Genomic DNA, 26086 nt, shown 5'->3' with positions numbered 1-26086 from the left:
GTACTTGGTCATGAAATCCTGAAAACTACATAATGTTTTTCCAAGCAGAATTCTCCTTTGCTACTTGCTTTTATGCTGTTGCCTGCAATTTTTTTTTTTTCTTTTCTGAGCAGTCATGTTAATTTTCCTTCCACTTTCAAATAGTCAGTTGAGTATAGCTTGGTATACCCGATGTTGGCTGGCCTGAAGCTGTTGCCCACTTGCAAATTTAACAATTTGCCTGATATCAAATCATCAAGTTTGGGGTGCCTGGGTGGCTCAGTGGGTTGAGCCTCTGCCTTGGCCACAGGTCATGATCCCAGGGTCCTGGGATCGAGCCCCGCATTGGGCTCTCTGCTCAGCAGGGAGCCTGCTTCCCCCTCTCTCTCTCTGCCTGCCTCTCTGCCTACTTGTGATCTCTGTCAAATAAATAAATAAAATCTTTTAAGAAAATCATCAAGTTTATTTGTTCAGCCTCTAGTTCCTTGTTATGAAAGTCATGTCTATGTTTTAAAAGTTTCTCTTGTGCTCTTTATAAATTGTACAAATGTTTAGTTTGGTGTTTATGAAGCCAGTGGTTCCTTCTGTTAATTATATTGAAAACAAAAATAAGCCACGTCGAAAGACATTGTTAAAGAGCATTATTCTTGTTATAAAAACACATTTGGAGTTGTGAATAAACCCAAAGTAGAGCCAGGAAGGCTTTTCTGTGTTTATGTTTTTTCATGGCTTTGCATATTCCATGTATTGAAGCTTGGGAACAAAGTTTGTTTTTTTTTTAAACTATAGCTTTATATTTATTATGTTTAAATTTTCTTATGATAATTTTAAAATTTAGTTGAAAGAGTGTCATCCTTTGCTTTGCTTTAAAATAGAATTAGTGGTATGCTTTGGTGGCTGCTTTCTTTGATAGTCAGAGTTGCCCTGTTTCACATTTTGCTTCTTTCATTTTAAACCGTTGTCAGTATACTTTTTCCCCAACGTGTTTCTTTGTAAAAAGCAGTTTAATTCCAATACTCTTCTATTGAAGTGTTAGGGCTCATATTTTACCTTAAAGCTTACAGTTTTCAAAGTTGGGTGTAAACAAGAAAACTAAAAAAAGGATCATGTAAATTAACTTTAGTCATATGAAAATTCCAGTTTTTACAATGTAGTTTCATAAAGCTAACTGTACAGAAAGATTACATTATCAAAGACAACATGCTGATATGACATATACTTTTCTAGAAATGGAAATTACAGAAAAGTCAGGCGAGAACCAAATTCAAGAAAACAACCGGGGTCAGAGAACGTTGCATCAAACCCCCTGTGTCCCGGAACAGAATCGGAAAACAAGAACGAGCTTTGCAACAGATGGTGGCACATCCCAGAATTCTGGAGCCCCAGGGAGCGACTGGAGTTCTGATGAGGAAGACGGGAGCAAAGGAAGGTCCAAGTGCAGATACACGTCGACCCTTTCCAGTCACACGTCAGAGGAAGGGGTCCACTGTAGCAGAATGGGCAGCGAGGCGTACCTGACAGCTTCCGATGACAGCAGTTCTATATTCGAAGAAGAGACTTTTGGCATAAAGAGACCGGAACACAAGAAGCTGTATTCTTGGCAACAGGAGGCCCAGTGGAAAGCTCAGAACTGTCCTCTTGTGAAGGGAAATTCTGAATCAAGTAAAAAGGAGCAGGACAGTTCGTCAGATGAACTGAATAAAAAATTTCAGTCTCAGAGACTGGATTATTCATCGTCATCCAGTGAGGCCAACACCCCCAGCCCTATTTTGACCCCAGCTTTGACTCCCAAGCATCCTAACCCACTGCCTGGAAAAGGTATGCAATTAGTGCCTTCGTCAAACCTGCCGCCCCCAAAGTTACGGATTCCTAACGTGTTCAGCATAAGTGTGGCCCTGGCCAAAAGGCACTTAAGCCAACCACAGTTAAGTTCCGACAGGATGTTTGGTACCAACAGGAATGCCATAAGCATGATCCGACCGCTCAGACCTCAGGAAACAGACCTTGATCTGGTTGATGATGATAGTACAGAAATTTTAGAGAATATGGACACCAGTTGTGATGATGGATTGCTTTCCCATGACTCCCTGGAATCCCCGTGCTCCGACGACCAGGAACCCAGTGACTCGGCCAAGAAGCCGGCATGTGGCAAACCGCCCACCCCGCCCCTGCACCGCTTTCCCTCTTGGGTAAATGAGATTGCTGTGTGCGACGCGTGCACGCTGGTTTTTAACTAACACCCATTTTCAGGTTTTACTTTACTTCTTTTCCAGTTTTTTTAACGATCCAGATTGTTCTGAAACATCTCAGTTTTCAGAATACCGTTTCCCCTCCTCTTTTCCCACTGAGTTGTGCGTCAATGGAGAAATAAGAAAAGGTGAAGACATGTGGGAGATCAAAATATTACCTTTATTACTGAGAAAACTGATTTTCTTCCTCAGGAGAGGGTCGCCTCTCCGAAGTAGCTTGCAGCCCAGAGAAAGAACAAGTGGTATTTCCTGAGCTATTACTTCTCCAGAGAAAGGAGAGAGACAGGTTCCTGTCCACTTTCTCCTTCTAAGCTTGCCAGTCACGTTAAGCCATTGCTCCTCCTTGGGAGGGAGAAATGAATGGGTTGAAGAGGGTCCGGAATGTTACTGGAGTTCCCTCCCCATGGAAGGAAACATCAAGGGTGTGGAAGAAGGGTTCCTCCTACCTGTGTAATACTTTGGGCGAATTTGGAACTAGGATACTTAACTCTTGTTGGTCATCAGTTTTTGAACTTAATTATTACTTGATTAACTTTAAGAGAAATTTAACTTTTCTCTTCATGAACTTATAAATCCATTGCTTTAACCAAAAGTATCTTCCTGTGTATCTAGAATAAATTGAAATTTCTTCCATTGAAAACACTGACCATTAATACAATAGGTAAACCACCATTGTGGGATTCTTTATAGGAATATCTTTATTACCAGATTTTTAAAGTTATTCTTATCTTTGAAACAAACTGAAATTATCTGTCTTGCAGATTTAACTTCTCCTTCACATATTGACGTAGTTTAAATTTGGGCCTCCAGAGAAGCATTAGGGTTGCAGGGTTTTGAGGGTATGGGGATCACATTCCGTCGTTATTATTTATTTAGTGACCAATGTGATTTTAAGAAAATTAAGGTAGCCATGTTTTCCTACTGCAAATTCAGACCTTAAGATCTATCTGCTCTTACTTACTTTCAAAAGAACGTTTCTTTCTGGGGCCTACATGAAACCGTCTGCAGTTCATTATTAAACTCTGGATAGCACACAAAAAAGTAGACATTATTGGCATGTGAATCGCTGGAATTTCAATTATGTTATCCTTTAGGCAGTGAGGATTTGAAATTTTTGCTTCTTTTATTGTGTTGAGATTTTTCAGAGATTTAGGTTAGGTTTTTTAAGTTCGTTTTATTTGGCAAACTATTTTCCTACTCTTTTGCCTTTCTCTCTTCAATTTGTCTTCTGAATCTATTCAATCCTGAAAAAGTAGTATTGCTTTTCAAAAGCCTACTAGCAGGCTGGCCAAGTTTGAGGTTTTATTTCGGTATTTGTTAGGTATTTTCAGGTTTCAAGGAAAAGAGATGTATTCCAGTTACCTCAATTTATGAGGGTTCATTTTAAGGCTTTTTAAGTGGTTATTTGAAGGCATAGCCCATCCTTACAGAGTTGGAATATCTTTCAAAATACAATAGTCACCAGAGTGGGAAAAAGTGAGGATTCAGCAGCACCTCTATTGTCAGCTCCTTAGAACAGGTGACCCCCAGTGTCCCTGGACCCGTGGCTTAGCCTGACCTCTCCTGTCTGCAGTGACTCTGCTTGTCTCACTACTGCTAACTCCTCTCCTCCACTCCGTCCTGCTTTCAGCGCTTACTCCTGTGTTTACATACCTTTCTGTTCCACTGGCTCTGCTGTTCGTCTCTGTGTGCGTATCTCACAACCCTGTTTGCAAAGAAACCGCATCTGATTCATTCACTCAGCTGCTCTTCAAATGAAAATGTCTCAGACAGCGAAGATCCCGTGCCCGTGACCTAGCAGGCCACTGGCTGGCACAGTCCTGAAGAGGACTGCCTTAGCCACCTGCTATGCCCTATCCAGGCGACCACGTCCAGGTTAGATGCAGTAGAGAATTGAGGACATGATTATGTGTTAAGAACTACCTGGAATCCCTTTTCTTACAGAGGGCAGGGCTAATAACCTTTCCAGTACCCATTTCAGAGATTTCTTTCAAAGAAGAGAAAAGAAGTAAGAAAATATTATAAATTCCATTGCCATTCTCAAATTCATTTTTTATTTGGCCTCCGTTTTTCCTTCTACTTCACTGAAATGTACATTGAAATAAGGAGATGATAGCACTTAATGCTACTCTGTGATTTCGGACTTCCAGATTTTTCTCCTTTCTTTCACCATATTCTAGAAGAGTAGGATATTAAAGGCATTATTTGTGTGTAGTCAATGATTGTGAATGGTTTCTAACCTCATATTACAGCCATTCAAGGTCTTATGCTTTTTTTTTTCCTCTTTAATCCTGTCTAGAATGGTAGGATACTAAAGGTGGTGTTTATGAGCAGTCAGTGATTGTAAGTTTTCTCTTACTTTTCTCCTATCTCTTCAAAAGAACGTAAAATACCAAGCAAAAACTAGGGAACAAAGATAAATAATGGAATGACTAATGGATGGAAAATGTCTGCAGTGCTGTCCACGGTGGCATATTTGAGTTGGCACTGATGATAGTTTTATAATAATGCTCTGCTCTGGTGTATATTAAATGAAGAACATGTGTATTGAAAGTAATAATTTCTTTGCTTTAAACATCCAGTTTAAATCTCTCTTTCACATTAGGAGAGCAGAATTTATGCTGTAGCCAAATCAGGTATTCGAATGTCTGAGGCCTTCAATATGGAGAATGTTAATAAAAGTAAGTGATTTTGCATGCGTAGAAACAGAAAGTGGAATACTGGTGACTGAGGGCTGGGTGGAGGTGGGGAGAGGATTGGGTATAGAGTTTCAGGTTTGCAAGATAAAAGAGTTCTGGAGACCTGATTCATAACAGTGTGCATATAATTAACACTAACTTAACTGCCCACTTAGAAATGGTTAAGGTGATAAATTTTATGTTATGTTTCTTACTACAGTAAAATTTGTTTCAAAACTAAGTGATGTTGTATTGCCATTTCACTAGCCAACAACTTCCTAAACGTCTAAGCTCATTGGAGTAGATAGAATTATGCAAAACTTTTAGAAAATGATTTCTAAGGTGCCAATTTACATTAAAAGTTGAAATTCACTGTTACCCAATATAGGGGCACAACCATCTATGTTCAACTCTTTTTGTTTTTACCTAAAAGGGATAAAGCAAAGAAGCTGTGGAGTTTCAGCTGTTTAAAACTGCAAAAATATCAGTCTCTATGTCCTTTTTTTCAGAGTTTAAAACACATCCCTTCTTTCTTTCTTCAAAAAAATTTTTGAAGAAGCAGATGCATTCCCATTATACGAAGTAAAACCAAACAACAGTGAACAGCATCTGGAATAAAAAGAGAAATTTTCCAGCGGTTCCTTCCCCTAGCCCCCTCCCTATCCAACACTAAACCAAATCTTAGAGACAATCATTGACGTTCTATTTCTTCAAAGTGATCTTCTGTTCTTACCATTGGGGAAATTATATTTTAAGCTTTCAGCATGAGGTTCACCTGATAAAGTCTTAAACATGCTGGTGTTTTAACACCTTACCACTATTAGGATTATGAGGAATCGGAGAATATCTTCATAGGATAGTGGTCGCTGAATTAGCAGGTGCTTATGCTATTTCTGTTCAGCCGAGCTGGAGATGCCTGCCAAAGAAATAAAAGCTATGATCCTTACTCTCAAAGAACGTACAGTCTAGTTGGGGAAGTAGCACATGTGAGGCAATAATGAGCCATGGACGAGAGTGCATCTTTCTTACAGCAGACTGTAGAACAGTCATGCGTGTTCATCCAATTTCTCTTTAACTGGAAGTTTTGCTAGCTCACATCCGTAAGAAATAGACCTAAGTGCTAGAGAGAAGGTGTTGTTGTTGTTGTTGTTTTAAATCACTTTGTTTCGTGTTTCAGATTCTGTTGCTCTGCTGTCCTATACCACATCAGGACTCTATACCTCTCTGATATACAAGAATATGACAACTCCAGTGTATACAACTTTGAAGGGGGTAAGTCATTACTGATACTGCTGAGCATGTGGCTCTCTTCATGGTGGATCGGGAAAGCTGTTTATTCAAGCTCCAGATTCCATTCTTGACATTTTACTCTGACTTTCCCTTTATAGGGAGTTGTAGACGTTCATACTAATATATCATAAAAAGAGAAGAAATGGAAAGATCTAGAGAAGATATTTACATTTCTCAGAGTTTTAGAGGTCTGGGCCCATTTTTATTATACCCCATGTGCTTTTCCACAGCCCTCCCCGCCCTGGTGGTTAATTGTTTAAAGGAAATATCACTATTAATGATGTAGCGAAGATTCCTAATTTGGAAAGATTTTTCTGTCACTGCCAGGGTTCCCTTCCCTTGCTTGAAGTACTTAATTAAAATAAATATTGTTAAGTATTAACAGCATTATGTTTTCAGGAATTTTTTGTATTTGACAAATGCCTTGCTAATGAGAATTTGGGATTTAACAACATGACTTCGATAATGCCAAAATAAATTCTTGTATTAAAAAAAAAAATCTTATTCCATATCTTCTGCTAAAACATTTCATATCTAAAAAGAGAGGTGGGGGCGCCTGGGTGGCTCAGTGGGTTAAAGCCTCTGCCTTCGGCTCAGGTCATGATCCCGGGGTCCTGAGATCAAGCCCTGAATCGGGCTCTCTGCTCAGCGGGAGCCTGCTTCTCCCTCTCTCTCTCTCTGCCTGCCTCTCTGCCTACTTGTGATCTGTCTGTCAAATAAATAAATAAAATCTTTAAGAAAAAATAAATAAAAATAAAAATAAAAAGAGAGGTGACTTTAGAGATGGACACATCTAGGCTGTCGTCCTTTTCTTTAGAAGGCAACACAAATAAGCAGCAGCCCATTCTTGGATGACTCCTCTGGGTCTGAGGAAGAAGATAGCTCCAGATCCAGCTCCCGGACTTCAGAGTCAGACACGCGCAACCGGAGTGGACCAGGCAGCCCCAGAGCCATGAAACGCGGTGAGGGAAAGTCTCAGGCATATGAGACAACTCCATGTAATTCAGGATATTTAATAGGAAATTTATCTCCATAATAGGGCTTTTTAAAACAATCGAAGTACTTGCTTTTACCTGAAGTGAGAAGAGAATTAGCCAGGACTAAGATGCTTATATTTTAGTCCTAATTCTCTTCTTAATTCTTTCTGTGATTCCACCCAAGTCATATGATCTTTTTATTTTAACCTTATCTCTAAGAGAGCAATCAATTTATTATGGGAATAGAGTACAATAACTGGCCAAAACAAGGTTTCTCTTTTATAGTTAGTGTGTGGCATTTTGGATAATTTATGGGATGGACTTATTTCTGCTCAATTTGTTATGCTAAGTGGCAGAAAATATACCTAAAAACTTGGTGGTTAATGTGATACTAGGATGGAAACGAAAACTTTACTTTGGGCATGTCTAAGAGTTTTAGTGGATTTTGAAGAAAGTTTTGGTATAGGTAGAGGTGACAGAGAGACATAATCACACTAAATGACACCTGTATTCTATGAAAGCCTTTAATGCAGTGTGCTATGTTGGTTTTCAAACCATGTTCCATGGAACTCCTAGGTAATTCTCAACCCCTCAACTTCTGGAGCTGCTCAACTTTGATAGGCTTAGTATTTTGGGCTTCCACCAGCCTCTTTACTCCTCCCCTGACCCCCAAAAGCCAGGTTTTTGGTTACATCACACTATTGCTCAAAATACTGCAAAGACTCATAACGGTTATAAGGTGTTACGTGACTCTTATGTCTTCAATCTCATATCCTTTCTCCTTCCTTGCTCAGCTCAAGCCACACCGACCCTCTTGCTGTGCCTGGAATGTGCCAGCATGCTTTGATTTCAGGACCTTCACACTGATTGTTTCCTCTATCTGGTATTCTTCCCCCCAAATGACTATCAGGCTAACTCTGGCACCTGCTACAGTGCTTCGCTCAAACACTGTCTTCTCAGTGAGATCCACCCCGAGCATACCATTCAAATTGCAATCCCTTGCTCTTCTCCAACTACTTTTAATTCCCTCTAGTCTGCTCTATATCTTTTCCTAGCACTTACTGCCAATTTTTTGTCTGTCTCTATTCTGTCTCTGACTAGAATCTATGTCCAATGAAGGCAGAAATTTTTCTGTTTTGTCGTCTGCTCTGTCCCTAGCACCTAGGGGAGTGCCTAGCACACTGGCCCTGGGGCTGGCCGCCTGAGATTTGCACTCCACCGTCGTTCCTGCCTGGCTGTTTGACTTTGAACAAATGTTTTGATTTAATCTCAGGATCTTATTCTCCTTAGAGAATGAAGGCATTAATCAAGATAATCTCTGAGGTCCCTTATAAATATAAATTTCTATTGTTCTATGAAAAATAAAGATATTATTATTGTCATGACTGTTACTTGTCTTAGTCAAATAAATAATAATGATATAGTGATGTCCTAACAAGTCCCTTAAATGTTAATAAACACTTTAAAAAATTGTCAGATACTGCAATGAATAATGATGGAAGTCCTTGATTTTATTATATTGAAACTCTCTAATAGTAGGGACCCTGCAAATGTGGCTTGCAACCTGCAAGTCATTTTCTAAAAAAAAGCAAGTGAATTATTGTGAAAATGTTCCCTTGAATTTTACTTTGTAACTGCTGGCAAATGAAATAGATTGTTTATATCTTTAAGTCTTATTGCTTTTCTTTTACAAAAAGATTTAAAAATTTTTTATAAACTGGTAGTATTCAACTTATATGAAAAATACTACTGATGCTGATACTGATACTAATACTTCTTTTGGATGTGAATTACTTTAAAAGTGATTACGGGGCACCTGGGTGGCTCAGTGGGTTAAAGGTTCTGCCTTCGGCTCTGGTCATGATCCCAGGGTTCTGGGATCGAGCCCCACATCAGGCTCTCTGCTCAGCAGGGAGCCTGCTTCCTCCTCTCTCTCTTTCTGCCTGCCTCTCTGCCTACTTGTGATCTCTATCTGTCAAATAAATAAATAAAATATTTTTTAAAAAGTGATTACAAAAACTAAGTGGTTTAAAATGTAATTGTAGGGGTGCCTGGTTGTCAGTCAGTTAAGCATCTGCCTTGAGCTCAGGTCGTGATCCTGGGGTCCTGGGATTGAGCCCCACATAGGCTCCCTGCTTGGTGGGAAGCCTGCTTCTCCCTCTCCTGCTTTGCCCCTTGTGCTCTCTCTCTGTCAAAATAAATAAATAAAATCTTTCTAAAAAATAAAATGTGTTTGTACAAACATTGATAAGTTGAAATCAAACATTTGTTTGCCTATATATATGTAATACATACAATGTAAATATGTGAACACACATTTTTTTAATCCTTAATAAAAGATACATTAGTATCCTTGCATATATCTTATATATGTATATATGTCACACAGTTTATGTAAAATTCGCTGTGCTTGTAATCATACCAACATGTTCTGCTCCTGTGACTTCCTTGAAGGTTTACATCATAATCCTTTAGTTCTGTTTTCTGCTTTAAAAGTTCTTTATGGCAAAGGTATGAGAATAAATCTAGTCTAGGAAGGCTTATGATTTTGGAATAGCTATATTCCTTAGGAGAACTCACAGCTAACATTTGGGCCACCTGATTATTAAATATTGACTTAATTTATTTCTTTATTCATCTAGGTGTGTCTCTGTCTTCAGTGGCTTCTGAAAGTGATTATGCCATTCCCCCAGATGCTTACTCCACAGACACAGAATACTCCCAGCCAGAGCAGAAGCTCCCTAAAACCTGCTCATCATCCAGTGATAACGGGAAAAACGTAAACACTGAACCAGTTTTTTTTTTTAAAGAAAGAAAATATTAATGAATCTTGTTAGTTTGAGGCTCCAAAGGGTAACTTAAATTTTTAAAATTTCTTTTTAATTAGGAACCACTGGAAAAATCAGGCTACTTATTAAAAATGAGTGGTAAAGTCAAGACTTGGAAGAGGAGGTGGTTTGTTCTTAAAGGTGGTGAATTACTTTACTATAAATCTCCGGTGAGTGGGAAGCGCTTGCTTTTTAGAACTGACTTCCTCAAACTAGAAATCAAACTCCTGGTTGATTTTCTTCCCTGTAATGCAATTAATGATACAAAGCATTTCTTACTACTACTGTTACAGGTAATCAATCACTCTTCCTTTGGTTTTCTTCCTTTCCTACAGAGTGATGTAATTAGAAAACCCCAGGGCCATATTGAACTTAGTGCATCCTGTGGTATTTTAAGAGGAGATAACAAACAAACAGTTCAGGTACTTTTTTTTTACCTTTCTTTTTTACTTTTTCTTTTTTGTATCATGCAAAACTCAGTTCTTAATGATCCAAGCTAACAGAGAGGAGATTGGATGATTCAGTGTTTCTTTATTCGTTTTGTTAAGTGTGGTGCCTCAAAAAACATGTGAAACCCTAGAGCTTCTCAGTTAAAAATATAACATCAGCTGGGTTTATGTTGAGTACCTGTCCACAGCACTTCCTTTGCCCTTTATCCCTACATGCTTCTTTCCCTATGCTTGATCTCGCAGCTACTCTCAGCAATCAAACTGTCTAGCTACTTTAGGGAAGGTTTATATGAGAAACGAATTCCCAATATTATTAGTTTGATAGTCTGCTAACTTCAGGAGAGCTTGCATTTTGATATAGAACCAGAAAATGGCATTTCTTCTATGAACTTCACCTGCTATAACACCTAAGTGGGAAAAATATTGGTCACACCCTAGACATAGCTGCTGGCCATTAACCCACACGATAAGGCCAGTCTTGCTAGAAGCCTACTAAATGTAAAACATACACTCTTGAGATAGTTTGATAAATGTGATTGAAATTCAGATACTTTATTTCTGAAATACCTTCAATAAATATTATATTCTTATCTTGCTCCTTTGGAGAGTGGAATAAGGCTAATTTTCAGTGTTTTCTGGGGATAATAACCTGAGAACTGCCCAAAAATGTAGAAGGGAGAATCGGGAAAAATTTCATCTTGAAGCATGGCAGATAACAATCTGGGTGGCACAGTCAGTTTAAGCAGCCAAATCTTGGTTTTGGCTCAGGTCATGATCTCAGGGTCCTGGGATTGAGCCCCACATCAGGGTCCAAGCTCAGCGTGGAGTCGACTTAAGATTCTCTTCTCCCTTTGCCCCTCCCCTCCATGTATACTCTCTCTTTCTGTCTCTCCTTTTCTCTCTCTACCTCTAAAATAAATAAATAAATAAAATCTTTAAAAAAAAAAAAGAATCAACTACAAGCTTCTGAAATATTTGGAAATTTTGAAATGTGGTTAATTTAAGACTGAAAAATTGTGAGTTCGTAATATCTTATATGTTATAAGAATTGCTCTTCTTCTAAACACTTCTTGTTTTATTTATAATTGATTTCTTCACTTCTATAACAAATAACTCTTTATTTGCTAAAAAATACCTTATTACAACCTCCAGTCATGCTGCTGCTCACGTCAACAGCCAGGAACCTGTAGCACATTTAAGGGAGAAAAAGAAATGGTAATGATTAAATGAGATAAAAAAACCATGACTCAAAAGCTTAATACTCTGAAAATTTTTAAAGTAAATGGAAGTAAAAAAATTATTTCAACACCAAGTTAATTATTGTAATTCTCACAAAGTGGTGAAACTACTCTAAATTATGTATGGAATCATTTATTTAGCAACTAGGATTCAAGGTATAGCACGTTTGTTTCTATGGTAATTAATGATGTTTTTAGACTATACAGGGAAATGCTAATAATCCTAAATCTTCAGAGTTTCCGTTCCTATCTCTTTCTCATCCCATTTTAGTTGACCACTGAAAAACACACATACTATCTGACTGCAGATTCTCCCAATATATTGGAAGAATGGATTAAAGTGTTACAGAATGTTCTTCGAGTACAAGCTGCCAGCCCTCTTTTTTTGCAGCCTGAGGGCAAACCAACGGTGAAGGGATTGCTCACCAAGGTAGGACCTTTATGTGCATAGCAGTGTCTGAGGCAACTGGGGAGGTAGCCCCATGATCATCAGTGGGTGTCAGAGAATATGTGTGTTAAGTATTTATATTGTCTTGGGTGGGAAGGGTGTTTTATTTTGGATACCAAATGTTCTTACCATCAAAAATTTCCTAACCAGGGGCGCCTGCCTGGCTCAGTGGGTTGAAGCCTCTGCCTTGGGCTTGGGTCACGATCCCAGACTCTTGGGATCGAGCCCTGCATTGGGCTCTCTGCTCAGCAGGGAACCTGCTTCCTCCTATCTCTCTGCCTGCCTCTCTGCCTACTTGTGATCTCCGTCTGTCAAATAAATAAATAAAATCTTTTTTTTTTTTTAATTTCCTAACCAGAATTTTTAAAAGATAGTTGAAAAGCTTGGGTAAGTGTTTGAAACATGTGAAAAACAAGCTTTTCCTAGTTAGTAAGTAAAGGATAAATATCAGTGGGGGAAAAGGAACAAAGGACACAATGGGAAAGAAGTAGAGTTGGTAGACCTAAAAAATACAAGCGATATTTTAAAAAATCTGGTCAATTGGGTAGCTCAGTTGGCTTGGTGTCCAACTCTTGATTTCAGCTTGGGTCTTGATCTCAGGGTCGTGAGTTCAAGCCCAATGTTGGGCTCCACATTGGGCATGGAGTTTACTTAAAAAAAAAAATAAGTAAATAAAATGCAGATCTTAAGTATAGAGTGTGATGGGTTTTGACAGATATTTACTATCAGTCTATTAACATTTAGAACATTTCAATTGCCCCAGAAAGATTACTTGCATGGCATAGTTTACAATGAAGAAAAATTGGCATCAACTTAAATGTAGAGTAAGGGATAGTTTAAACAAGTATATATAATCAGACAATGATTTACTATACAGCCATTTTAAATAAAAGAATATTTAGTGCTATAGAAATATGTTATGATGCATTGTTAGTTGATAAAGTAGACAGCAGTATTATATTATTATCCCATTTTATTATATATGTATAGAAAAATGTCTGAATATGAAATATGCCAAGATATAACTCTGATTTCATTCTTGTTTAATTCTGTTTTCTCATTTTTTTAGAATGAGGAAGAATTGATTTATGCTAAGATAAATATTATTTTTAAATTTAAAAAGTCCTATTGATCACTTTAAGAAAAATATAATAAAACATTCACACTTAAGTTATCACCCACAAAAATAACCTCTAAATAATCATTCATCATTCATGTGCCTTGTTTATGTAAGAAGTTAAAAATTTAGATTTAGATAAGCTATGTCACTGTGTAATTTATACTTAGCATGAATATGGGAACATAGATAGGTGCTACTCGGTAATATTTACAGATTGACCGGCTCCACCAAAAGTAAGGGAAAAATTTCACCAATACATTCAACAAAGAATTGTACTGTGTTTTTTCCAAAATGTTACATTACCGGGAAAATGTTTTTTCAGTTACCAGTGACTTAGAGACTCCCTGCTATTATGCAAATATATATTTTCCAGTGAACACAATGCTACTTTAAATCATATTCTTACTATAATTCATAATAACTAGCTGTCCTCTGATTTCAAGGACCATGTGTTTTAAACCCTTAGACTTTAATATGATCCTGTGGCTAAGGGTTTGTTACGTCTCCCACAATCTGTTTGTTTGACTGTTTTTTCTTTGTCCACATGGCACTGTCAGTTCCTGCACATTACATTTCTGTATTCCCCGCAGTTGCATTTTAAATGAAGATAAGTAGATGTGATTATCAGATGACTAAACCACTTGGGTTTATAGACAGGCTACTTATTAGGTTTCCTTCCTACCATTTTTCATGTCCACCCCCATATTTTCACCCTCAGAGCCTTGTAAGAGAAAAACTTCCCTCAGTTATTCTGAGCGATTTGTTCTGAGCTCACATTCAGGCTACAATTTAAGCTACTGTAGAACAGCACTTGAATACTTTGGAGGGGAGGAGGTGTTTTTCAAGTTGTCACGTTGTTATTAAGTACAGAAATGTGTCGGCCGATATGAAGAACTTGACTAATTTTGATTCTGGATTAGTCACTCTTGCAACTTTTATTTTAATACTTAAGAAAAACATTTTCTGTATAAAAAGTCATTTATTTAAAAAACAAAAATTTAGGGGCGCCTGGGTGGCTCAGTGGGTTAAGCCTCTGCCTTTGGCTCAGGTCATGATCTCAGAGTCCTGGGATCAAGCCCTGCATCGGGCTCTCTGCTCAGCGGGGAGCCTGCTTCCTCCTCTCTCTCTGCCTGTCTGTCTGCCTACTTGTGATCTCTGTCTGTCAAATAAATAACTAAGATCTTTAAAAAAAAAAAATTTATTGAGCAGTTACCGCATGCCAGGCAATGGGCTGAAGGACATCAGGATAAATAGGCCACTGCCCCATCCCTCAGAGAACCTCATGACCTATTGGGAAAGAAAAGGAAATAGCATATTATAATGACATGTACTAAGCACAGTTACGAGACACATGGTAAGGTCACAGCGAAACCTAATTTAGCCTGTGGGATCAGGAACAACTTCTGAGAGAAGAATCATTCATGCTGAGTCTTCAGAGAGATTTCCAAATGGAAATGGGCAAGGAAGGTTTCCCAAGCTGGGAGACAGGGAGAACAAAGACAGAGTATCTCAAAGACAGAGCACCACCTCCACTGAAGACAAGTCCTTTGGAGAACAAGCTGGAGGGTTCTGATCATCCTGATCATGGACGGCTTTTTTGTTTAGTTAAGGACTTTATTCCGCACCCTGGAGGTGGCGTGAAACCCTTCGGGCTGATAATAGGAGCAGGGACACGTTCATATTATTAACAGATCATTCTGCTGAGAGGAAGGCGGATGTGTCGGAGGCAAGCTGGGGGTGCTAAGAAGAGATAGCAGAAGTGGTTCTTGGGAAAAGGATGAGACTCTGAACTGATCATAAGCAAAGAGAGGAGAGAGTGAATATAGGTAATGTTAGGACATAAAATCTTTGGTTAGATTTTTTGAATTCAGGGTCCAGAAATGGGAAAGACAAGATTGGCTGGGTGAAAGATAAGAGAGCTCAGGGTGGGGCACCTGCATGGCTCAGTCACTCGGGTTAAGTGTCCGACTCTTGATCTCAGTTCAAATCTTGATCTCACAGTCATGCTTGAGTCCTGTGTTGGGCCCCATGCTGGGTGTGGAGCCTACTTAAAAATAAAAAATAATAAATGAAAAGAGAACTCAGGGAGGAGGAGCAGTTTTAGGATGAGTCAAAGGCTATTTGGCACCATGCCAATTTTTAGAACTTTGAGGATATTTGAGTTAAGGATTAAGAAGTCCAGCAGGCAGTGGCAACACCAGGCTACATCAGAGGAGGGGGCTGGGTTGGAGAGAAGGATTTGGGGAATCCTCAGTATGTATTTGGTGGTTGAATTCATGACAGTGAGAGAAGTCTCCCAGGCACATGTGTGTTGCAGCCGAGCCATGGACTGCTGCTGGAACACTGGGTTTTACAAAAGCTGAGAGCACATAAAGGAAGTATGTGAAGAGACCCTGGGAAGCAAGTCATGAGGGCCAGGGAGTAGAGTGGTGACAGGAGGGAGTGGTCTGCAGTATCAGATGCTGTGTGGAGTGCTTAGCAAGAAAGGCAGACTGCAGTGTGTTGGAAGATGAAGGGGAGATGAGTAAGTGCCGTATTCGACTTTGAGGAGCTGTCTGCGCAGTCCAGCATGTCAGAAGGAATGAAGCTGAAGGGAGCATGGTATTAGGAGAAGCATTTTTAGGATGGCAAAGACATACCTTGAGTTTGTGAGATGAACGGAAGAAGCCAGGAGAGAGGTGAAGTGGGATCGTGACCCGAGCCAAGGCAGAGGCTTTAACCCACTGAGCCACCCAGGCGCCCCTCTTTCTTCTTCTTTTAAACAAAATCCAGAAGAGCCTCTCAGCAAAACTGGAGTATAATGCATCTGGCTGTAGAGAGCATACTATTGAAATGATTTATCTTTAAAATAGAACAATGTGTACCTTTGAAGAACTACAAGTTAACAAAGACCTTTGCCAATTCACATGTAAAGTTGTTTTAAAAGCACTGTCTTTATGCGTACATCTGATTATATCAAGATTTCTTAAAACTCTGACCTATTCTGGGAAATTCATAATAAAGCAAATTAGGCTAGAAGAATCCTTGTAAAAATTTAAAGACAATCTCAAATCCCAGGGCTTTGGCACATGAAATAATTGAAAAACATTGTTTTTTACCTTGGATCCGTACAAAGGTCCTGCCTATGGGTTCTGCCTGAAACTCTGAAGACACAGTATATCATACCGTAATGATTAGCCTCTGTCATTATACAAAGTAGAAACTCCCACGGTCATCTCTCCTCTCCCAAATTCTCAAGCCTATAGCTTCCCCGCCAGATCAAAATACAATCAGCTGGGGCACCTGGGTGGCTCAGTGGGTTGAGCCTATGCCTTCAGCTCAGGTCATGATCCCAAGGTTCTGGGATCGAGCCCCGAATCGGGCTCTCTGCTCAGCAGGGAGCCTGCTTCCTCCTCTCTCTCTGCCTGCCTCTCTGCCTACTTGTGATCTCTGTCTGTCAGGTAAATAAATAAAATCTTTAAAAAAAAAAAAAGAAGAAGAGAAGAAAGAGAGAGAGAGAGAGAGAGAAAAGAAACCTGGGTGACACAAACTATTTAAAACTTCCAGGATATTTGTCTATAAATATGTTTCTAAATTTAATTAAACTGAAACAAGTCTTGCCAAATGAAACATTTTTTGTTTTTGCTCAAGCAGGATTTTAAATCCATCAGACTTTAGATGGTGGTATTTGCTTAAACTGCAGCTTAGAAAGCCCAAAGGCTGGCAGCATGTGTGGGTTTAAATGACATGTGTTTTATTTCTCCTTATTCATAGTGAAGAAGGAAGCATTTATTGAGTAACTACTATTTTCCTTTATTTACATGTTCTCTCTTAGTCATCACATCAGCCCAATAAGATACACAGTAATTACACATTATGGACAAAAAGGCTGGGGCGCCCGGGTGGCTCAGTGAGTTGAGCCTCTGCCTTCGGCTCAGGTCATGATCCCAGGGTCCTGGGATCAAGCCCCGCATCGGGCTCTCTGCTCAGCAGGGAGCCTTCTTCCTCCTCTCTCTCTCTGCCTGCCTCTCTGCCTACTTGTGATCTCTCTCTGTCAAATGAATGAATGAATAAATAAATAAAACCTTTTGGGAAATAAAAAAAGGCTGAAAGGTTAAGTCAGTCACCTGAGGACCTCCATCTAGCATGAGGCAGAACTGGAATTTAAATGTTGTTTCCTTTGACCTCAAAACCCAGGCCTTTTCTACTACAGTGACTTGCCTCCCATAAAATCTGATGTGGCAGTTATTTTTCTTCTTCTCAGTGTACTATCAGAACAGGCCATTTCAATGTAAGTCATCCCAAGGGCCCTGTAAAACATACATACCTCCTACCCTCGCCCCTCATGTCCCTTCCCCAGTGACCTCTCCTATCCCCGCACTGCTCAGTCTCAGACACACAATCCCCGGGCTTTCCCATTTACCTGTTTTGTCCAGAGTGTTCTTCCCTCAGATGACTGCATGGCTCATCTACCTCCTTCAGGACCTGACTTGATACCAGGGAAGCCTTCCTGAGCCCCTTCTTTTAAACTGTAAAACACACCCCCTCCCCTCTCCCCAAGCACTTCCTCCCTCTCTTCTGCATTAGTTTTCTCCTTAATACTTATCACCATGGGCAAGTGTGACAACAGCATGTCAGGCTTTAGTTTTACTGGCCAGTGTCTTGGTTTCTAGAAGGTAGACCTCTCCAGATTGAAGCCCATTCTGTTGCAGGAGAGGCGCTAGCTTCAAGGCTTGGCAGGGCTGCTAGGGAAGGAGGACTCTAGGGCAGGTGGAACCAGGCATGCCACATTCTAGATCTGGAGCACTAGGGCTTATTGGAAATCTTGTCCACTGGCGAGAATGGAGTTCTTGGTGTTTTTCTAGGCTTGACAGTGTAACTGGGACTCTCCGGCAAAGATCTTCAATGCCGGTACCTAGGCAGGACTGGGCCAGGGAGGAACTTACAGTAAGGATCTTCATAAAGCCACCAAATGATGAGAAACCTACAATATTCAGTAAAAATTTTAAGTAAATGTCTTCCACATGGAACAGATATAAATGTAAATATTTTGTGTTGTTTTAAAAGATTTTATTTATTTATTTATCAGATTGAGAGAGCACACAAGCAGGGGCAATGGCAGGCAGAGCAGGCAGAGGGGGAGGAAGGCTGAACAAGGAGCCTGATGCAGGACTTGATCCCAGGACCCTGGAATCATGACCTAAGCCAAAGGCAGCTGCTTAACCAACTGAGCCACCCAGGCTTCCCATGTTTTGTGGTCTTATTGATGATATATAGCATACTGTTGGTTTCATTGTCTTCCTTGCAAGGTTGTGATCTCCTTGTTTAAAGAGCCTGTGTCTTGTTCATAAGCCTTTTCCCAGGCCCTAGAGCCATCTCTGACCATTCAAAATCAAGAGCTAGATTCAAATTCTGTCCCCCTCATTGAACATAGTTCCTGACATATAGGCAATATTCAGTATATAGTTATTATATTAATATTATTTTCTTGTTGTGTATGAATCCATCTAGAGAAGGCACCAAATGTTTTTAATGAGTGAATCTTTAACATAGGGGAAAGCACTAGATTTTGAAGGTTTTAATCTTCTCTTTCTAACATTATTAGGGGGTTAACCAAGAGAGCCACAAGGTTACTGAAAACCTAGGAAATATGGTAACTATGAAATACACTTACTTATAAAATAGGCATTTTGTTTTATCTGTCTCTGAATTCTCAGCCCTAGGCATAGTCCTTGACATAGAGCAAACATTTTTTAAGCATTAAGTGGTGAACACCGAAGCCAGACGTGCCCTGGTACTGCTAGAACAGGTCAATCTTAAACCACATTTGCACAGTCTAGTTGGAATATCACTTAACCTTGAACAAACTGGATACATACAGAGTTTCTGGCAGAGTGCCTATGCTATATTTCAACGTGTCCAAGTTCTGAGCTACATTTGTAACTCTTTGAAATATGATTTCAGGTAAAGCACGGCTACTCCAAGAGAGTCTGGTGTACACTTATAGGAAAAACATTATATTATTTTCGTAGTCAAGAAGATAAGGTATGTATGTATTTTTAATAAGCTAATGTTGGTTTTAGCTCAAAGTGTTCTCTTTCACGCTTCCACTACTAGCTAAAACTTTAGAATTTTTGATAAGGTTGCAGTCTTGCATTAAATTTATTACTGAGGTAATCACATACCTACAGAGGTCTTGATTCTTAATTAGAAGTCTTAGCAATTTTTAAGAAATGCATCTTGGTCTTAAAAGAGAAGTCTTCCCCACTCCCAGCTGTCAATTTCTCATATTTTCCCAGGTTCTGACAGACTAGGTAAGGTTGAAGGAAGGGGACAGCAAGATAGGAAAGGAAAATCTGGGGAGGGAAAGAATCCAGCCCTATCCCAGGCCCTCAAATCCCTTGATACCACTTATCTATCCACTGATCTATCCATCTTCTATCCTTATATTCATTTTTAAATGAATCTCCTCCCAAAAAGAACTTGAGTTGTCTTCACTCTCAGAGGCAAAAGGTGGGATAGCTTTCAAAGGTGAAATGTATGCCCAGTTATCACTATGGGTATGCTGCATCACTTTTGGATTCCTGAAACTAAAAATTGAACCAACATGGGCCAAAAGTACTTGCACAAAATGTTGCCAGCTCCACAGAATGGTCTGTGACTGATTATTGTGTTAATGAGATCAGGCTTCTTGCTCCAGTGACCATGTAGGGTCATGTCAGTCCGTTATTATTTCTCTGTTCCGTTTTCAGATGGCACTCTCAGTTCTGACCAGTATGTATTTAAGATGCATGCCATTATTAGTATTGCTCATGGGATGGAAATTAACACAGTCAGCTATGAAAAACGATACCTCTGAGGTCATGTGGGAAGATACTAACATAAAAATGCGACACGGATAAGCCCAGTACAAAATCGTACATTCAGTATAACCCCAACTAATTTTAGTCAGAAAAACAGAAGACACTCTGTGTATCCCAGGTCTGGCAGTTCTAATATAGAATTAGGGACATCGATCACTTTTAGAAAAGTTCTATAATGCTTAGAAAGGTTGAGGGAACAGAGGCCAGGGAAGCTGCCACTGGATATCTGAGTCCAAAGCATGGAGGCAGCTGGTCCTCAACAGCTTAGCATAAAGCTCTGTGACGCTCCCATCAGCCCATGCATCAGACTACAAGTGTCTCGAGAGAGTTACAGCTTCTCCTTCACCCTTACCTTCCGCACCTTGTGTAGGTTTTCTCAGGGGCAGGCTCTGAGAACCCTGGAGAGAAGGGGATTCTGACAAGGTTCCCAACTTCTCGTCTGCAATTACCAGGAGATTTTAGAGGAGGATGGTTGGGATGGAGAATTTCTAATTCTCATGCCGGCCTATCCGTGTAAAAAAAAATGCATAGCAAAAAAATTGGAAAGAACCATACAAAGAAAGGGGCGCCTGGCTGGCTCAGTCGGTGGAGCGTGTGACTCTTGATCTTGAGGTTGTGAGTTCAGGCCCCACACTGGGTGTAGAACTTACTTAAAAATAAAATCTTAAGGGGCGCCTGGGTGGCTCAGTGGGTTAAGCTGCTGCCTTCGGCTCAGGTCATGATCTCAGGGTCCTGGGATCGAGCCCCGCATCGGGCTCTCTGCTCAGCAGGGAGCCTGCTTCCTCCTCTCTCTCTGCCTGCTTGTGATCTCTGTCTGTCAAATAAATAAATAAAATCTTTAAAAAAAAATAAAATCTTAAAAAAGAACTATATCAAAATGTTGAATAATTATCTGTAATGGAAGAATTTATAAGTGATTTTTTCCTTCTCTTATACCTTTCTATATTTCCTATAATAAGTATATGTTTCATAAAGAGGACATTATTTAAAATTTGCTAAGAGAGTAGAACTTAAATATTCTCACTAATAATAATAATGTAATAAAAATGGGTAACATTGGTCACAGAAGAAACAATTCAGAAGGATGTAGATGGATGAGTAGAAATCCATTATAACCCCTGGAAAGTATTGAGAACGTATGTGAATCTGGATAGACCTACTTCATCTCATGTAAAACAATTTGTTTTTATCTGGATCAGTGTCTTTTTTTATTCAGTCAAAATATGTAAAAATACTAGGTCTTTTTACTGTTTTTTTGGAATAGTGAATTAACAAATCCTTTGGTAAAATGAATAATCATCTTTAAATGCTGGGGTGCATGGACTCTTGATTTTCATATAATTGGATATGCCTAATCAGGATAGTATTGTCATATACTATCACCATAGAATTAGTTTTCTTTATCCCATTTTTAAAAGCTTGCTACCTATGTATTATTATAAATATAATGTTATAAATATATAATAAACATTCAATAAATAAAATTTTATTTATTTAATAAGTAAAACATATTATTCATTATTTATTTATTTGGCTTTTGTTTTCCTGCCTTTCTTTTTCTGAAAGCATGTAGGTAAGTTAATTTTGCATTTTTTTCCCTTCAGAAGTAAATTTTCTTCTTTCAGTGCCCAGAAGAGTGCTTTGCACCATAGTGACTACTGAGAAAATAGTTATTAATTTAATGGGGAAAAGTCATGTTTCCCATGCAAGACAATACATTTAATGAAATGATTTAATTTGATTAATTTAATTTGATTAACACTATTAATCAGCTATTAGGCAGATAATAATTCAGCTTAGATAAGATATTCAGGTAAAACCTTACTGAGAAGGTGAGATTTTAATTAGGTCTGAAGGAAGTAAAAGAGCTGCCATGTGGATATTTCAGGCAATAGCCTGCCAGGCAGAGGGAACAGCCAGTGCAAAGGGCCTGAGGCAGGAATGTGCCTGGTGTGTTTGAGGAGGTCAGTATTGATGCCAGAGTTTGGGGCTAAACAGAAAAATTAAGTTGCCAGCAACTGAGATAGAAAAGACTGGGCAGAGCAAGTTGTTTGAGATGCTATTAGACAGTTAATAGAGAAAGTGAGTCTGGAGTTACAAATGTGAAAGTAGCTGCCAGTACTAAAATGCCATAAGCTTGGATGAGATCACCTGGAGACTGAGAGTAGATGGGAAAAAAATCCAAGCACTGAGCCCTCAACCCGAGCATGCAAATGGATGATGGCAAATATCCTTGAGGTTAGAATGAACATTTTCAGACTGCAGTTGCAAACCTGATAAAATATTTAGAAGCTGTAAATTTGAAGCAGACCATGTATTTTCCTAGAATAAATGTACTTAATTAAAGCAAAAGTTTTAAAACAAATATGCTAAATATTCAACACAGCAGATTGGATTGCTTTTGACAATAAAGTAGGTAAAACTCAATATAAATCAGCTTTAGGAAGTAGGAAGTTTTTTCTTACTCTTAAAGTAAGATGGAAGAATCATGACATTGTCTTGTGATATATGTGTTAATAAATACTCTCAAAACACTTCTCATTGGGATTTAGGTTGATAGTTAATCACACTTCTTTGTATCAGCTGCCTAGCCTCGTCACTCTATGAATAGTATTGAGACTTTGTCTATACGTGTCCTTTTGATCCAGTACCTTAATCTAATGAATTCTGTGGGGCGCAGGGAGGAGGAAGTCAAATGAATATTTTGACTGAATTACGTAATTACTTGACTAGGTAATGGATCATTTTAGTGTAAGGAATAATCTGCACAGAAGTAGCTTCTTGGCTAGTAGTTGAACTCTTCGTTTCTATGACAATTGGGCATTTTAGTTGGGGCTACTCTTTTGTAACAATGTGGATAACCCAACTGCCTTTAGGCATTCATTTAAAAAGAAAGATATGCTAAGATATGCTTTATAAATGTAAGCATGAAAGGGACTATGAAAAATTTTAGTGGGAAAAGATCTAAAAAGTGCCTTCCTCATAATCACTAACATTCACTTTAGTTTCCTTTAGGTCAGATCAAACTCTGGGAGGCTAAAGTTGAAGAGGTTGATAGATCCTGTGATTCAGATGAAGATTATGAAGCCAGTGGGAGAAGTCTGTTATCTACACATTACACCATTGTGATCCACCCAAAAGACCAAGGTCCAACTTACCTCCTGATTGGATCCAAACATGAAAAGGTACCTAGGGACTTACTGGTTGATTTTGAATGGTGTACATTAATGTCATTAAGTACTGGTAATAATCATCAAATCAATTTTATGGACACGAAGAAAAGAACTTTGTTAAAGACCTTCAGCTCTATTTTCAGAGATTCTTCATGTCCCTCGAAAGTAGCCTTGTTCACATGTCATTTTTCTATCTTCTCATCAAAAGTGATCTCAAGGCTGAAATTAGTACATGAAGGCAGAAGACAAAGGGAGCTTATTTTCAAAATGTGTATGTCGGGGCTCCTGGGTGGCTCAGTGGGTTAAGCCTCTCCCTTTAGCTCAGGTCATGATCTCAGGGTACTGGGATCGAGCCCTGCATCAGGCTCTCTGCTCAGTGCGGAGCCTGCTTCCTCCTCGTTCTCTGCCTGCCTCTCTGCCTACTTGTGATTTCTCTCTCTGTCAAATAAATAAATAAAATCTTTATTAAAAAAAAAAACTGTATCTCTTAGACTGAGTATTTTGAGGTGACTCCAAGGCCTCCCCCTTATATTTTTTACTCATTTCCAACAAAATTTTGGTTTAGATACAATTGAAAATGAATCATTATATGTATTATATGTATGTGTAATAAGTAAACAATATAAAAGTTAATATAATGTAAAATAAATATATCTAATTTGTGATAAAAGAAGCATCACAGATTAAGGGGGAGGTAATGGATTATTCAATACATAGTATGGTATGCTCATTATATACTGAGGAAATAGGCTATTTAGGAAAACATTCGTTTTTCATCTCACACATATAGTAAAATAGTTCTAAATGAATGTAAAGAGTTAAATGAAATTATTTTTTCAAAGAGACTTTACCTGATCTCTAAGTAGAAGGCACTTTCTTTTTTTCATTTTTTTAAGATTTTATTTATTAATTTGACAGAGAGAGGGAGAGATCACAAGTAGAGAGGCAGGCAGAGAGAGAGGGGGAAGCAGGCTCCCCGCCGAACAGAGAGCCTGATGCGGGGCTCAATCCCAGGACCCTGAGATCATGACCGGAGCCAAAGGCAGAGGCTTAACTCACTGAGCCACCCAGGTGCCCCAGAAGGCACTTTCTAAAAAGAAAAAACAATGTAAGAAATCACAGTAGAAATGGGTGATAATATTCGAGAACAAAAAATTGAGGGGTGCCTGGGTGTCTCAGTTGGTTAAGCATCTGCCTTTGGCTGAGGTCAGGATCCCGGGGTCCTGGGATCAAGCCCCACATTGGCTCCCTGCTCAGCAGGAGCCTGCTTCTCACTCTCCCTCTGACCCTCCACCCAGCTCATGTTCTCTCTCTCTAATGAATTAAAAAAAAAACAAAAAACTTAAAAAAAAAAAAAAATGAAATGCTTGTCTGTATCGAATAAAATCACAAGCAGAACCAAAAGGATAATACAAAAAATAAAATTTTTCATGGATGGCTACTATATCTTTAACATATAAACATATATGTAATATATATGTAATATATATTATATTAATATTATAATATTAATATATTTATATATAATATATATTAATTTATAATTGCATCTGGGTAATATATATAATTTATATATATTATATAAAATACATATTTATATATTTTATATATTTTATATATTATATATTTTATATATTAAAATATATATTTTATATATTATATATTTTATATATTAAATTATATATATATTTTATATATAAATATATATATTATATATATTTTATATATTTTTATATTTATATAATTTATATATTATATTTTATATATATATTATATTTTATATATTAAAATATTATAAAAATAATTTATATATTATATATTAATATTATTATATATATTATATTTATTATATATTATATTTATTATATATTAAATATATTATATATATTATATATTTATATATAAACAACTTTTATAAATTACTCTTTCTTTTTATATATATATATATATATATATATATATAAACAGCTTTTATAAATTACTCTTTCTTTTTTACGGCGTGGTATTGCATTGTATGTATATACCACATTTACTTTAGCCATTCGTCTGTCAGTGGACATTTGGTCTGCTTTCAGTTCTTGGCTATTGTGACTAATGCTGCAGATAAACATGTGAGTGCAGATATCTCTTCGTGATCCTGATTTCAATTTGTCTGGATATGTACCCAGATGTACAATTGCTGGAACATAGGGTGGTTCTATTTTTAGTTTTTGTGGAGCCTCCATAATGTTTTCCACAGCAACAGCATCAGTTACATGCCAACTAGCAGTGGCTAAGTGTTCCCTTTTCTCCACATTCTTGCCAGCATTTGCTATCATTTTTTAAATATAAAAGCCATTTTTTTAAGGTTTTATTTATTTATTTGAGAGAGAGTGTGTGCGCAAGAGCAGGGAGAGGGACAGAGGGAGAAGCAGACTGCCCGCTGAGCAGGGAGCCCAATGAAGGGCCCCTGGGATCATGACCTGAGCCGAAGGCAGACTCTTTACTGACTGAGCCAGATGCCTCAATACAAGCCATTCTACTGAATGTGAGGTAGTATCTTATTATGGTTTTGATTGGTATTTCCTTGGTGATTAGTGATGTTGAACACCTTTTCAGGTATCTGTGGGACATCTGCATGTCTTCTTTAGAGAAATGTCTATTCAGTTCCTTTGCCCATTTCTTTTTCCTTTGCTCATTTTTTAATTGGGCTAATTGTTTTCTTTACTATTGAGTTGTAGGAGTTTCTTATATATTTTGGATATTAACCCTTTATCAAATAAATGATTCTCAAATATTTTCTCCCATTTCATAAGTTGCCTTTCATTTTATTGAT

The 26086-nt window shown here is 38.3% G+C and overlaps 1 protein-coding gene across 1 annotated transcript in view; it reads left to right on the top strand.

Moving 5' to 3' along the window:
- LOC111155886 (pleckstrin homology, MyTH4 and FERM domain containing H2) overlaps nucleotides 1-26086 on the top strand; it is a 113906-nt gene that overhangs the window by 47918 nt on the left and 39902 nt on the right. Inside the window, exons 8-17 of the mRNA XM_022516342.1 lie at nucleotides 1207-2168; nucleotides 4834-4909; nucleotides 6084-6178; nucleotides 7014-7158; nucleotides 9816-9952; nucleotides 10061-10171; nucleotides 10337-10423; nucleotides 11960-12118; nucleotides 19200-19280; nucleotides 23104-23283. Coding sequence (XP_022372050.1) covers nucleotides 1207-2168; nucleotides 4834-4909; nucleotides 6084-6178; nucleotides 7014-7158; nucleotides 9816-9952; nucleotides 10061-10171; nucleotides 10337-10423; nucleotides 11960-12118; nucleotides 19200-19280; nucleotides 23104-23283 — 2033 coding nt within the window. The remainder of the gene's footprint in view (nucleotides 1-1206; nucleotides 2169-4833; nucleotides 4910-6083; nucleotides 6179-7013; nucleotides 7159-9815; nucleotides 9953-10060; nucleotides 10172-10336; nucleotides 10424-11959; nucleotides 12119-19199; nucleotides 19281-23103; nucleotides 23284-26086) is intronic.

This window comes from Enhydra lutris, unplaced genomic scaffold (assembly GCF_002288905.1).
Source record: "Enhydra lutris kenyoni isolate GAN:26980312 unplaced genomic scaffold, ASM228890v2 scaffoldscaffold44, whole genome shotgun sequence".
NCBI classification, from domain to species: Eukaryota; Metazoa; Chordata; class Mammalia; order Carnivora; family Mustelidae; genus Enhydra; species Enhydra lutris.
This window is presented reverse-complemented; position numbering and strand designations above follow the sequence as displayed.